This window comes from Neltuma alba, unplaced genomic scaffold, assembly GCF_004799145.2.
Source record: "Neltuma alba isolate B1F8T4 unplaced genomic scaffold, ASM479914v2 tig00012002_pilon, whole genome shotgun sequence".
NCBI lineage: Eukaryota > Viridiplantae > Streptophyta > Magnoliopsida > Fabales > Fabaceae > Neltuma > Neltuma alba.
In genome coordinates this window covers 374,709-389,746 of record NW_021636574.1, presented here as the reverse complement: position 1 = coordinate 389,746, position 15,038 = coordinate 374,709, and the positions used below count along the sequence as shown (strand labels likewise).

The following is a 15,038-nucleotide window of genomic DNA, read 5'->3' as shown; positions in this document are numbered from 1 at the left end:
AGTTATTCTTTTTAAATTAATGTTTAGTTAGAATATTAATTACTTGTTAAATTCACTTTCAAACATAATTTCTATACGACTCGCATAAAAATCATATTAACAATGAATTAACAAAAGCATAAATATAAATATGTGTATAAACCAAGTACTCAAACTTATAGCCGACCTAAATCTCAACAATTCCAATCCAAACTAAAAATTACAACCAGTAAGTCCTAGTTCTAAACCAAATATAACAATTTTCAAATCAGAAATCATCAATAAAATAGTCTAAACTAAGGACTAAAATTAAAGTCCCTTCTCCTACACTCAAGCCATTAAATTTAATACTAAAAAGCACAGTAACTCAGCCTCTCATAACTCTGAACCCAGTCACAACACGTCCCAAAAATTCGGTAGCCTAGCTGATGAAGATATTGGTGGATGCGGAAGATGGCGGCTCATGGTTGATGGAGGAGTTAAAAAAACAGGTCAATGAATAAGAGTCGAAAAACGTGATGATTGTTGTTGGTGCCTCCCTGCACGATTCAATCCATACGGCTTTTATATTATATTATTTTATTTTTCTTTTCGTTTCTTTCAGCTTTTCAAATTTCTTTTTTTTTCCCCCTTTCCAAAACTTGCAAGACGAATTGAGATAATATAATATCACAAAAGAAAAAATTACATGCAAGTCCCATAAAAGACAATTAATTCTGTAAAAGTCTCTGAAAATTCTCAAATACTTCTTAAGTTCCCAAAGACCTCAGAGCAAAAAATTAAAATTGTGAAATTACATATTTGCTCTTGCCGAATGACAACATGCATAGCTGCAGTCACAACCTACACAACAGTCAATCACAACCTACATTTGAGCTATTCACAACATGCACAGAAGCCAATCGCAACCTACACTCAACCGAATGACAACATTCACAGCGTACAGTCACAACCCACACAGCAACCAATCATAACTTTTTCCATCAGTAAGGGTAAGTAGGTAATTTCATAATTTTAATTTTTTGCTCTGAAGTCCCTGGGGACTTAGGAAGCATGTGGGGATTTCAAGAGACTTTTTCAAAATTAATTATCTTCTGTGGGACCTGTGTGTAATTTTCCCATCACAAAATCCCAAAATCAATCATTTAAGAGCAAATCTAAAAATATGATAAAATTTTCCTTTTTAACTCATTTTTAACGCAATCAATCTTTAATTCAAAATATCCACAACAAATACAAATTATTCCATTTTAATTGATAAAAATCTCTAAAAAGATATCAAATAATATATTAAATAGGGATTTATCATATATACATTAATATTAGAAGAAATGATGGATTTATATCATAATTTTGTTGTAGACAGTCATGTACAAGCTCATAGGTATATATTAACAAGTTAATAGGAAGCTATTGACAAGTCAAAAAGTGTCGGTTGACAACTAAATTTATAGAATAATATAACTTCCACGTAAGATGAAATTGGAGAAAATTCTTATACTCTTTTATTATAATTTGATGTTATGGGGAGATTATATTATTCCATAACTTTAGTTGTTAACTAGCACTTCTTAACTTGTCAATAGCTTCCCACTGACTTGTTAAACCGTACCCATAATCTTGTTAATAACTGTCTGTAACAAAATTATGATATAAACCCATTATTTTATTTAATATTAGTTTGTATATTCTGGTTATACATGATTTCAACTTAAATATTATTATATAATATTCTTTTTATAATAATCTGATCCCATGTTGATGTTATATTATCTCATTAATTTAATTGTCAACTCCCACCCTCTGACTTGTCTATAGTTTCCTATTGACTTGTTAATCTATGTCCATGAGCTTGTCGATTGGGATACAGATAATGACTAGCTTTTTATTTAGAATATATTACTCTCATGTGTTGTTTGGGATTTTTTATTCATTTTGATATTTTGAGAGACTTTAGATCAACAAATTGTGTTGTTTGGGATTTTTGTGTAATTTTCCAAGGAGGCAAGGAATGGAATGCTACCTCCCGTCCTAATTATACTAGTCAAGACTCGTGGGGACAAGCGGCGGATGGCTGGAGGTTCCGTTTTCATTTTTTGGACTGGAGGGAGCTCGCTGGAAGTTTAAAGCTGACCAAATACACACTTGTACTCTATCCTACTTTCTCCTTCACCTTCGCTCACTGTAATAGCTCCCATCTCGATTCTCAGAAATGGCGAAAGTGGGTAGGATCAAGCTCGGGTCACAAGGCTTGGAGGTGTCAGCTCAGGGACTCGGGTGCATGGGCATGTCCTCTTTCTATGGGGCCCCAAAACCCGAACCCGACATGATCGCCCTCATACACCACGCCGTCCAAAGCGGTGTCACATTCCTAGACACTTCCGACATCTACGGCCCACACACCAACGAAATCCTTCTCGGAAAGGTACGGTCCATACGAATTCCTCTTTTCCTTTTGTTCACTCTTTATGTTGTTCGCTTGCTAATTCGGTATGGATTCAATTTCTTGGGATAGGCCTTGAAGGGAGGTGTGAGAGAGAAGGTTGAATTGGCCACCAAATTCGGAATCATCTATGCGGACGGGAAGAGAGAGATCCGTGGCGATCCTGCATATGTGAGAGCGGCTTGTGAGGCAAGCTTGAAGAGACTGGACATCGATTGCATTGATCTCTACTATCAGCATCGTATTGATACTCGTGTGCCTATTGAAGTCACGGTTTGTCTGCCTTCTCTTTCTATCATACACTGATCAATCCATGCGGTTCACGTAGTCTTGTATTGTATTTCTTTAATTTTTCACTTACACATGAGGTCTATCACCTAGGGAGTGATAAATGGGTAATAGGATGTGAAAAGGCATAGGGATTGAACCCGACCACAATAAGTACATGTACCCTTAAAATTTAAAAGGTTGGATTTAAAATAGGTTCAACTTTTATGCATGGAACAGATAATTGGCGAGGTGTTGACATGCATCCATCTCAGCATTTACATGATATTTCTGTTGGATAAACTCTTGGATTTGTTAACTTGTTTGAACATCCGTTTATAATTGATAAATGCAAACTTATTTCCATATTATTGATGATAAGGTTGGGGAACTTAAAAAACTTGTCGAGGAAGGAAAAATAAAATACATTGGATTGTCTGAGGCCTCTGCTTCAACAATTAGAAGAGCACATGCTGTTCATCCTATAACAGCTGTGCAACTGGAGTGGTCCTTATGGTCAAGAGATGTGGAGGAAGAAATTGTTCCAACCTGCAGGTGAGATTTAAACTACAGACAAATATTTATTCATAATATCCATTATTTCTCCATGTTGGAGCTCTTGACTAAACTGCAACAAGAGTTTATGTTTATGACTTTTGAATTAGCTTGTTATCTTCTCAGGGAACTTGGCATTGGAATTGTTGCCTATAGTCCTCTTGGACGAGGATTCTTGTCCTCAGGACCAAAGTTACTTGAGAACCTGACGCAGGATGACTTTCGGAAGGTTTGTGTTGATTCATGCTATTCCAAATATAAATGATGAGCTATGGTTGCTTTTGTCATCCTATTGGTAAATTATTTTCAAGGCCTTAGAATGTAAGAGTAAATCATTGACTGCTGATTCTGACCTCATTCTTTGTAGTTTGAAAAGAATGAACTGCAGTTAAAAATTACAATTAATTTCTAAAGGCAAAATCATTAAAACCAGGAAGCTGTGCTAATATATTTAGAAGAAAAAGAACAAAGAAAGATAATAAGCCCAGCATGGTAATGGCCTGTTCAGAGTATAGATTAGCAAGTTGTTAGCTTTTTAAGCTTAACTACTGACAATACCTTCAAAAAGAGATTCAATCTGGAATTATTAAGAATTCTTTCCTTTTCTAATCTCTTGGCTAGCTGTCTCAATGTGTAGCATGGATTGGATACAGTAGCATGGATTGGGTACAGAGAGAATATGTTTTACATCTATCTGGAATCTGTTTGTAAACCAACATACCCACTCCGGACACTTATTATTTGTAAAAATAGTAACGAATTGTTTGAGGGCTTGGGTCTCTTAAGAAGAATGACCAATCCTGTGAATGGAAATAACAGTAGCATGTTGCTTAAATGATTTCTCCTTTGTTTCATTCCACAGGATCAATGTGAGATGTTTAACATGTGCTGCAAATAGCACATGTATTATTTTGATTTTAAAATGTTAGGGATGTATAAAGGTTATTAGCATATCTTCCACCCAGATGTTTATGAACTCACTTTAAGTAGTTTATATCTACAATAAGGTGCATTGCACTCGTGTGCAATTATTATATTTATTATGATATGAAGTTATGGTGACAAAAGATAAAGGTGGAAAATAAGAGTGAATAATGTAAAATGTTATGATATTATATATTTGTAATCTCATAACATGCCATGAGTCCATGACTGTCTTAGCCTTGCTTGGTGATGCATTAGGATTTATCATTTGTTCCTTCTGATACTTTGTTTCAATTTAAATGAGAGAAAAAATTATTCATAATTGTAATGTTCATTACTGGTCGTTTGACATCTAGATATAATCTCACTGGTATCTGTTTTTTACCGAAATTCAGTATCTGCCTAGATTCCAGCCTGAAAACCTGGAGCACAATAAAACTATATTTGAGAGGGTTAATGAAATGGCTACAAAAAAGGGATGCACTCCATCCCAGCTGGCCTTGGCCTGGGTTCACCACCAGGGAAATGACGTCTGCCCCATACCTGGAACCACAAAGATCGAAAACTTCAATCAAAATATTGGGGCTTTGTCAATTAAGCTAACACCAGAAGAAATGGCACAGCTGGAGTCTTTTGCTGCTGCTGATGCTGTCAAGGGTGATAGATATGGGAGTGAAATAGCTACATGGAAGGACTCTGAAACTCCCCCACTTTCTTCTTGGAAAGCTGCATAAGGAAGCACATGCTCTGCACACTAATTACCTGCTGCTGCATCCTTGAGCAAACTGTTCTGTGTATGGGGGCATGCCTTGCCATAGAAAGGATCTTCTTGTATCGATCCTTTTAGGTTGTATGGTTATTTGTGTTTTTGAAGTTGTTTGAATTTTATGGCAAGTGACTCCATGTGTATGGAGGTCTAAATAAGCCGAGCCACCAGACATTGCAAAACTTGTCACTTGACTCCTATTGTCAATGTCGGGGGTTCATATTGACAACTGAGAATTACTATTCTCATGTAGATTTATATTGAGTGTGTTTGGATTAGTAGTGGTAAATATAATTTTTACTTCATCTTACTTTTGCAAACATGAGTTGGAGTAAGCATTAGTTAATATAATGTAATTTATATTTGAATTGGTGTTTATAAAAAGTCAGTTTGATAAATTGAAATTTATTTGGATAAGTAATTAAAAAGTAAGTTTTGATGTAAAATAATTAAAAAAAAAACATGAGTCTTATTTTATATATATATATATAATATATATATATATATATATAATATATAATCTAATAAATTTAAGAAAAATATTAAAATTAAAAATATAAAAATGAAGAGTTAATGTATTATAAGAAAAATCATAAATTGTAAAAAATACTTAATTAAATATATTGAACGTAATTTTTGTACATAGAGTTGCTGAATATTATTTTATTTTTTTGCAGATTTTTAGAGCTCAATGGAAAATTAGCAATACATATGAATTGGGTTTATAGTGTACTCTCCATTAAGTTTTATTAGTTATGTTTTTTTCTTAGAATACTTTTGCAAATAATTAAGTTACTGAGTCTTTTTAAGTGATTATATCTTCTTCCCCCAATAATACAAGGTAGCCTTTTGTCTTTTTATCATTGTTGTACCTCTCGATCCTGGGGAGTATCACTTTGTTGTGACTCCAGTCATGGTGCTAGGAGAGACATCACCACAACAGCATAGGTCCCAGTGGATCTAGCGTTAGGTGCCCTATCCTTAGATCGAGGTTGTTTAAGTGCTGTAAATTCTAGTAGGAGAGTTGTCACCTAATGCTTCATAGATACCGTAACATCCCTATCCCTAGCAGCTTTGGTGAAGAGTTGATGTAAAGATATATGGTTCAAGAGTGGTTGGATGGAATTCAACCTATTTTTAAAATATTATGATTAAATTATAAACTCACATGAAAAAAAAGACACATTATTGTATAGACTCCACAAAAATTATAGATTTGTTATAAATATTGTATGTATGTGGATGTCCATAACTCCCAATTTTTAGGATTCTTTATAGGATTCTTGACCTTTGAATGTCTTAAACCCATAACCCCCAATGAATGACTTAAGAGGAGTTTTTCATGTTTATTGTCATTATTCTCTTATTCATTTCTTTGTAACCCTTGGATTAGACTTTAATGGTTGGGAGCTTATAAATAGAGGTAATGTACAAGGCATTTGTACCCATTTATGTGTATGAGAAATACTCCTTGTTTTCTCTTCCAATTCTTATCTTGTTATTCTCTTTCTGCTCTCTAACTTTTTTATTTTCATAATACGTTATCAACACGAGTAATTAATATGTTCTTATAATGTATGATAATACTTTCTACTAACTTCTCCTTACTCAATTATTCTATTTATCTTATTATCACGTGAAGTTTTAATTTTCTATATATTTGCTATATATTATGCTGTTCTTTTATGGTATTTATTAATTTATTCTTTTTATACATCTTAATTATGTTATCTCCCCATTGTGATATTTTGTTATTTATTTTATTTATTTTTCAATACTTCTTGTTCTATTGTTTGTTTACATATATCTATCTAGTTTATATTATGTTGTTTTATATCTATTACAGTATTATATATATGATTATATAATGTTATTTATAGTTGGGTTTATTTGTTATTTATATTTGATTATGAATTTGAATTTATTTAATTTATTTCACTACAATATTATTTTAATTTCATTTTATTGAATGGCTAGAAGCCATACTAGTTTTGATCATGTGATTAGATGATCAAAAATCATATCACTTTTGCAATTGTTCTTTTGTAAAAGAACAATATGGGTGCCTTTAAATGGCATAACAAGAAAAATCTGTGGCACTTTGATAATCTAATGGTGACAGATATCAAAACCTTAAAAGTTACATGGTGACAAATATCAAAGCCTTGAAGGCTAATAGTCCAAACATCAAATGGCATAAAAGAGTTTTATTTGAAATATTTTTACTATAGTCCTGAAGACCAATGTTTGGATAAATTGATTGTATACTATTGAAAATAAGAAACATGTCTATATAAGAGTGATAAAAAACATGACCACATTGTATTGGTGGAATTAATAATTTAAGAGCAATGATATTTGGTCTTGGCTATTAAACCGTAATTGAAAGCAATTACAAGCAAATATTATAATATTACCAAAAGTCACGTGGACAAGTATATCCATTGAAGGTGAATGTTAAAATTGGTTATGAAACCAAAGATCAAGAGATATTATGAGAAGTATGAAACATAGTTATAATACCCAAGGCAATGTTTTGTAAAGAAATATGCTCAAATTAGTCAAAATTAAAAAATAAGCCCAAAAGGCTATATGATATTACTTTAAATTTCTTGTGATTGATTGGTAAAAACATATTATTATAAGTATTTGATATTAAGATATTAATAAATATTCCAAGAGTGGTATGAAACAAAATATACCAAAAAGTAATTATTGGTCACTTTGAAATATTTATTTTTTGTGCCAATTTATTTTCACATTTAAGAATGTGAAATATGAATATAATTTATTTTCACATTAATAGAATAACCTAAAAGATCCTCATATTATGATATTGATATTTTATTGTGCCATTTGTGTGCAAATTGAAGAAATGATATATTATTCATATCTTGTTCATTCATATCCTATTTATATGATCTTATTTAATATTAGTTTGAATGATTTATTCATTTTATTATGATTTATTGATAATAAATTTTATTATTAGTATTTGAAGTTATTTTGAATTTGATTAAATAAGAAATTAATTGAGAGAGAAAAATTAAGTATTCATATAATATATAAGTATTTTTCCAAATGACATATTTTGAGTGTTGCAAATTAAATAAATGATATATTGTATCTTGATTATTGTTGAGAAATTCTAAATAATACATTCAATTTTACACTTTATTCTCAAAAAGTTTATTTTAAAAGATCATTTATATTTTATATTCCTTTCAACTATATGAGTTTTTTTATGAAAATAAATTAAGCACGTGAAAATAATAATGATAATTTTAAGAAAATTTTATGTATGTTGGATTGGTTCAAATATCATTTAATCTTTAATGTTTTGAATATTTTGAAATAACATAATAAAAAATTGGATATTTATATTCCTCTATTCTAACATTAAGAGGTATGTTAATCCTTAATTTTTTTTTTCGAAATGATGAATCATTGGTCATATATATTGAAATTAAATCATTCTTACTGTGACATTTGAAGAAAAATAAAAAATTATATATTTATATCACATTTGAATTGAGAGAATAGAAAGTTATTTACTTTTAAGAGAAAATTTATTATAAATAGTTGATATTGATCATGATTGGTTGGACAAAATTATTATTTATAGCATGTTTCAACTCTATGTACATTGCAAGTTAAATCTATCATATTTATAACTATTCATTATTATGTATTACAATGTTATTAAGATGAATTTGTCTCGTCATTCTTCTCAGATCACATAGTTCCTGAAAAACAATGTGTAAAAATATTACTATAGTTCCTGAAGAATTAATACAAATTTTTTTATGGCCGGACAAAAAATTAATGGTGAAAAATATAACCAATGATCATCATGAATCATATATATGATGTAACAAATTATTGATGATTATTATTAACATCCATTGAAGAACCTGGAAATTCTTTATGAATAGACAACATATTATATGATTCAAAAGTTCATATAGTTCTTGTTCTCAAAGAAAAATTGATTATGTTGATATCACTAATTTTGATGTGGGATAGATCTCTACATTTCTGAAAATATATCAAATTTAGATATATGGGCCCATACTGAGAGCACGTAAACCATACAAGTATTTAATAAATTTGATAGATGCATTTATAAGATTGTTACATGTATTATTATTATGTTGCAACCTGAAGTTTGCAAGACTAATTGAGTAAATCATTATATATGTTGAGTACACATTTCCAGAAAAGTGCGATCTAAAAAATTTCTATTGCGAACGCTATTTATATTTTAGCTTTTAAATGATTATCATATATTTATTAGAAAATTGTTGAAAAGCCTACTTAATAGAATAATCAAGCAGAATAATTTATTAAAGCCATAAGGAGTAGCTAGATCAATACTTTTGAAAGCAAGATCTTCATTTCAGTGTTGACATATTTGATTTGATATTTTATAGCACTTATACATACCAAGCCAACAAATTCTCCCAATAAAATTGGCTTTTGGTCAGGAGCTAAATATTTTCATCTCAGAAGTTTAAATATGCAATATTTATTACTATCAACTCACCACAATGCACATAGATGGATATTTAAAGAAAGTTGGGGTATATGTTGAGTAAGAATCTCTTTCTTCTCTTCTCTCTAAATGAAATGAAAGGATATTTTTAAATGAAACAAATAAATTTAGGAGACTTATACTATATAATTAATTGATTTTTATTCGACAAAATTTTTTCAACATGAACAAGTTTTCCCAACATGAGGGGGAGAAATTGAATAACTAGAAAAGATAACATATAAAATGTATTATTATTATTAAGCATAGATCTTCAGATATATGATAGTATGAATCAAAAGTTCATCAAAGAATGCATTCATGAGATGTTACAAAAATCTGCCAGATGTTATTACTGACCTAAGTGAGTATTGCTAAATCTCATATTCTAGTTAAAATTGCTCCAATTAGTATAAATAAAAGTGAAACATGCCTAAAGCATGAAAGATTAATCGGTTCCAATATAATTATATCGAATAAAAAGAAGCATGAAATTTAAAAGTCATATTAAGAAAGCATGTGCTCTAGAAGAGTGCCAGGACTAATTAAAAAAAACTCCAGATTCAGGTACTTGAAAAGTAATGAAAATGTCTTAATAAGTTATGTCACAAAAAAAAAATGGAACCAAAAAGATAAAGTTGTCGGCAACGTTTTTGATAATAATATCATGTGATTTTAAAGACAAATCTTATATGAAGATAGAAATTTGACCAAAAGCAAAAGGAAAAAAGAAAAGACACAATGGAAATATAATTATATTATTTTAATATGTGAAAATTGTGGACCTGCAATCCAAACACATCAAATACAAAGTTATTATGTGACATGAATATTTTTGTGAAAATAAAGAATTTCACAAAGGTCTAGTGATTATGATTAGGCATAATATTTTGTGATAGATGCTATAATTTTTGCATATATTACTAGTTTGGCAGTATATGAAAAACAAAATATGTATCTGTTAGATATCATTATAGCATATGCATGTGGCTCACTAAATAATGAAGTTTACATTAGAATTCTTGAAGGATTTAAAATGCCAAAAGCATATATATAGAAGAAATCATCCAATATTTAAAATATTATGTTGACTAAGATAATCTGAGTATGCATATTTGGCTCAAAAAAATGTATTAAAAAAATAAATAATTTCATATCTTACTTGACCTGTAGATCAAGTTATTGAATGCATCAATGATTGCAAAATGATTGATTTTTATTATGATAATTTTGTAAGCAAAATATATTCAACCAAATACACTAAAAGTCCCATGTATTTATTCTATAATAATATTTACATATATTGTCAATATTATGTGTTATAATTTTGTGAGTAAAGATAAGTTTCTGTAGGTATGAATGTGAATAACGAAATTGAGATTAGATATGTCGCTCTATGAAACTATTATATGATATCATTTTGTTCAAATTAAATTAATCATGTTGATGCAAGATATATTATGGTGTTTTTCAAAATAACCTTTCTTTGCAATTTCATCAGTGCAAGTGAAGAATATATTGATAATTCCACATATCTAAAAGATATGTTAGAGGAATACATTTCAATATAATTTGATGACGACATACTGTGCATAGTTAAGCTAAAAAGAAGATATGCTTGAAAAAGCATTGAACGACTTGAAAAATTAATATATTCTATTATGATGAAATGATAAAGAGTGATCTTGTTGACAAGGGGATTAAAAGTGATGTTGTCATTAGAGCGACTGGGTGAGTAAAGATCATGCTATACTCTTTTTTCTTAGCCAATATTTTGTCCCATGAGATTTTTCTTACAATGGTTTTAATGAGGCAGTTCCAATATATATTGTGTACTCTTTTTCCTTTACTAGGTTTTTTTCCAATGAGTTTTTCCTAGTAAGGTTTTAGTGAGGCATAAAATTTGTTCTGGACATCCAATGGAGAGTGTTATAAATATTATATATATGTGATGTCCATAACTCCCAACTCTTAGGATTCTTCATAAGATTCTTGATCTTTGAATGTCTTAAACCCATAGCCCTCCAATGAATGACTTAAGAGGAGTTTTTCATGTTTATTGTTATTATTCCCTTATTCATTTCTTTGTAACACTTGGATTAGACTTTAATGGTTGGGAGCCTATAAATAGAGGTTATGTACAACCCATTTGTACCCATATATGTGTATGAGAAATACTCCTTGTTTTCTTTTCCAATTCTTGTCTTGTTATTCTCATTCTATTCTCTCACTATTTTATTTTCACAAGAAGATTCATCAATGTAATATTTGCTATAGATGAATGTTCTTTTTTTTTTTTTAATAACCAGAAATAGATGAATGTTCAATACTTAACAACTTGGATTCATGAATAATGGACTTAAGATTAAATGATTCATGAAAGTAATAATAAAGTTCTCCGAATCTTGAATTTCATGAACATTCACAAAATACGATGATATATATATATATATATATATATATATATATATAACAGCCATTTAAAATTGGTTAAATCATTATCTAATCTTGGATATTGATTAATACATTAAACGAATAATATTGATATGGCATTAATTACATATTATAATGATAATCGTCATACTCCTATAAGAAGCTATACTTAACCTACATCAAATAATACAATTTATTAGAATTTAAAATCTAATCAAATATTCTAATCTGCGCATCACAGGGGAGAGGGGGGAGAAATTTCTCATTTACGGTTAAGAACTGTTAAATAATAATACATCATTTTTCTTTGGCCAATAGATAATGATGCATCATTTAACGTATGTTCAAGTGCTACTCTGTGGTATACATATATGTCCTTTTTTTGGTCCAAAGTAGTATATATATGTCTTTAAACTTGTAGCACAGATCAACCATAAGTTCAGATTATTCTTGCTTTCCCCAGTTCATAAATAACCATATTAGAATATCATGCAGATATAAAAAGAGAGATGGAGAATGAGTTTGCAATGAAGGGAGGAGATGATCTCCACAGTTATGCTCAAAACTCAACCTTTCAGCCATGTGCTCTTATTATGCTTTCGCCTATAGATAAATAACTAATATGCAGAGATTAAAAAAATTAGTTAAATATGTTGTTTGGAAAAAATGTCTTTTAGTTTCTTTAAAGTATTCATTTTAATTATTTTTATTGGGAACTACTTTTTTAGCATGAAAAACTCCTTAATTAATGTGTGCAACGATTAATATGGAGAGTTTTAAAAAAATTATAATTTCGGTAACAATGCAACAATTAAAATGGAGAGTTTTAAAAAAATTCTAATTGCGATAACAAAGTAAACCAAGGTCATCCATTTAAAATCAAAGTGATCCGTCTTTTTTTTTTTTTCTTTTTTGGTCAACCAAAATAAACCTCTCTATTAACTCTTATATTTAGAATTAGAGGAGTGTCTGATTTCATAAAAGAAATAAAAATAAGTTGTAACCCCTCATTCCCACAAAGAATCATTAATAAAAATGTCATTCAAGTTGGTTTATTTCTTCTTCGCCATTTTTTTTAGTAGAGTAAAATTATTCCTAATACTAATTTTTGGGCTTCTAAAGGGTCTCCCAAATAAGTACTTAATTGACTTTAATTCATCACTAGAAAAAAGCACAAAAATTTCTCCCATGTGTAAGTATTTCTACGAGAAGCCTTCAAACTTTTAAATCGAGTTAAAAAGTTAATTAAGAGATGAAAAGAGAAATAGAGAGAGACACAAAATATAGAACTCAGTTTTTGTTCTCCTGAATTTATTGTATATATTTTTTTTTAGAACAACCATTCAAATGTGAATCTTATTTATTTAATAAAATACACTCTTTGAATCTTGGAGCTAGTTGAAGAGTTTATTTAAATCCTAAATGTTAGAGTTCAACTCAGCATGCCTTCTAAATTTACAATTTTTTTTTCAAATTATTCTTATTCATTATACATGTATTTACTTTGTCTTCTAATCTTATAATTTTTTTAAAAGAACTATCCTTATTGATGCCGTGGATTGCACATGTAATGGGACTTCCCAACAATAAGATAGTTCCCAATGTAATAATTAGAAGATATATTTTAGGAAAACTAACAATTTTTTTTACAAATATTCATTTAATTAATTTTCTTAAGGATTAAAGTGTAAATTTGTCTCATAAGTTTTCACTCAAAGTAAGGTTGCCCTGGAATTTTTTTTGGATTCAAAGTTGTCCTGAAAGTGTTAAAATAGAGCAATGTTGAGCCTTACAATTAAAAATATTAATAATTAATGTTAATATTTTAATGGTCAATGTTAGTTTTTTAACAGAATGAGGTAACATTACTACATTTTGAAACTTAAAAGGCGATACTGAATTAAAAACATTTTTGGACAACATTACTCTTGAGCAAAAACTTTCAGGACAAATTTTGTTTTTTTTTTTTTTTTTACTTAGACAATTGGGAGGGAACCCACACCCATACTCTACACACCGACCCACGCTCACTTTGGTCCTCGTGGGTATAGGACCCATAACCTCTTCTAATATCTATAAACTAGTTGCTTAGCTTCCGAATTCTGGAGTGGAGGGAGTATTTTAAAATTCTATGAGATTTTGATACGCACATACTACCTCCGGTCCTTATTATAAGACCCCGTTTGACTTTTTGTTTGGTCCTAATTATAAGACCCCAATTCATTTTGTCTCTCATATTTATACATTTTTTTCCAAGATAATCCTTCTAATAATGATAGTTCTAGCCAATATACTTAATTAGCAAGGATATTTTAGGAATGACAACACTTATTTATTACAAATAACTAACTTAACTTACTTCCTTAATTTCTTCAAATAAGTCAACTGGGTCTTATAATTAGGACCGGAAGTAGTAAGATATAACTAATTAAGTAACCACATGACGTGTGCAGAGGAATATAATTGAAGAAGCCAAAAGTCCCTTGCAAAGTGCAATAGTTGACGAGTTTGATTCAAGAGCCATTTGTGCTTCATCTACAAATCCAATTTGCATAGCAGACTTGGGTCGCTCTACAAGACCCAACACTTTCACCGCAGTACAAAACATAATAGAAAAAATTATACAGCTCCAATTCCAATCCCGAAATTACCAAAATGCCTCAGAATTTCTAATCTTCTTCAATGACCAAGTCTCAAATGATTTGAATACTCTCTTTCAAAATCTTCCTCCCAATAAAAATTAATTTGCTGCTTCAGTTCCTGGCTCTTTCCATGGACGTTTATTTCCAAACAAAGCTTGCATTTAGTTCATATATCTTCAGCATTGCCTTGGCTTTCTGAGCTGCCCAAAGAGCTTACTGGTAGAACTTGTGGTGGTTGGAAACAGGGGAAGAATCCATCATACGAATGGTCCAAGTGAAGTTGAAGATGCTTATAAGAGTCAGTTTATGATGGATTTGGAGGGATTTTTGCAAGCCAGAGCTCAAGAACTTGTGGGCAATGGATTAATGGCAATATGATGCAGGCTGCTCATGATGTAACTGATTTTAATGGTGAATTGCATCCTGGGAAAGATCTTGAACTCTTGGGAAGCTGTCTAATGTATATGATTAAATTGGTATGTAATTGAATTTGAC

At 30.1% G+C, this 15,038-nt stretch overlaps 1 protein-coding gene across 1 annotated transcript; it reads left to right on the top strand.

Annotated features, from left to right (window-relative positions):
• Positions 1 to 2,078: 2,078 nt before the first annotated feature.
• On the top strand, positions 2,079 to 5,256 carry LOC114720870 (probable aldo-keto reductase 2). The gene is made up of 5 exons (XM_028906592.1): positions 2,079 to 2,404; positions 2,495 to 2,695; positions 3,072 to 3,244; positions 3,371 to 3,473; positions 4,564 to 5,256. Exons 1-5 carry the CDS (start codon positions 2,192 to 2,194, stop codon positions 4,900 to 4,902), a joined length of 1,029 nt encoding a protein of 342 aa, XP_028762425.1. The 5' UTR covers positions 2,079 to 2,191; the 3' UTR covers positions 4,903 to 5,256.
• Positions 5,257 to 15,038: the final 9,782 nt, after the last annotated feature.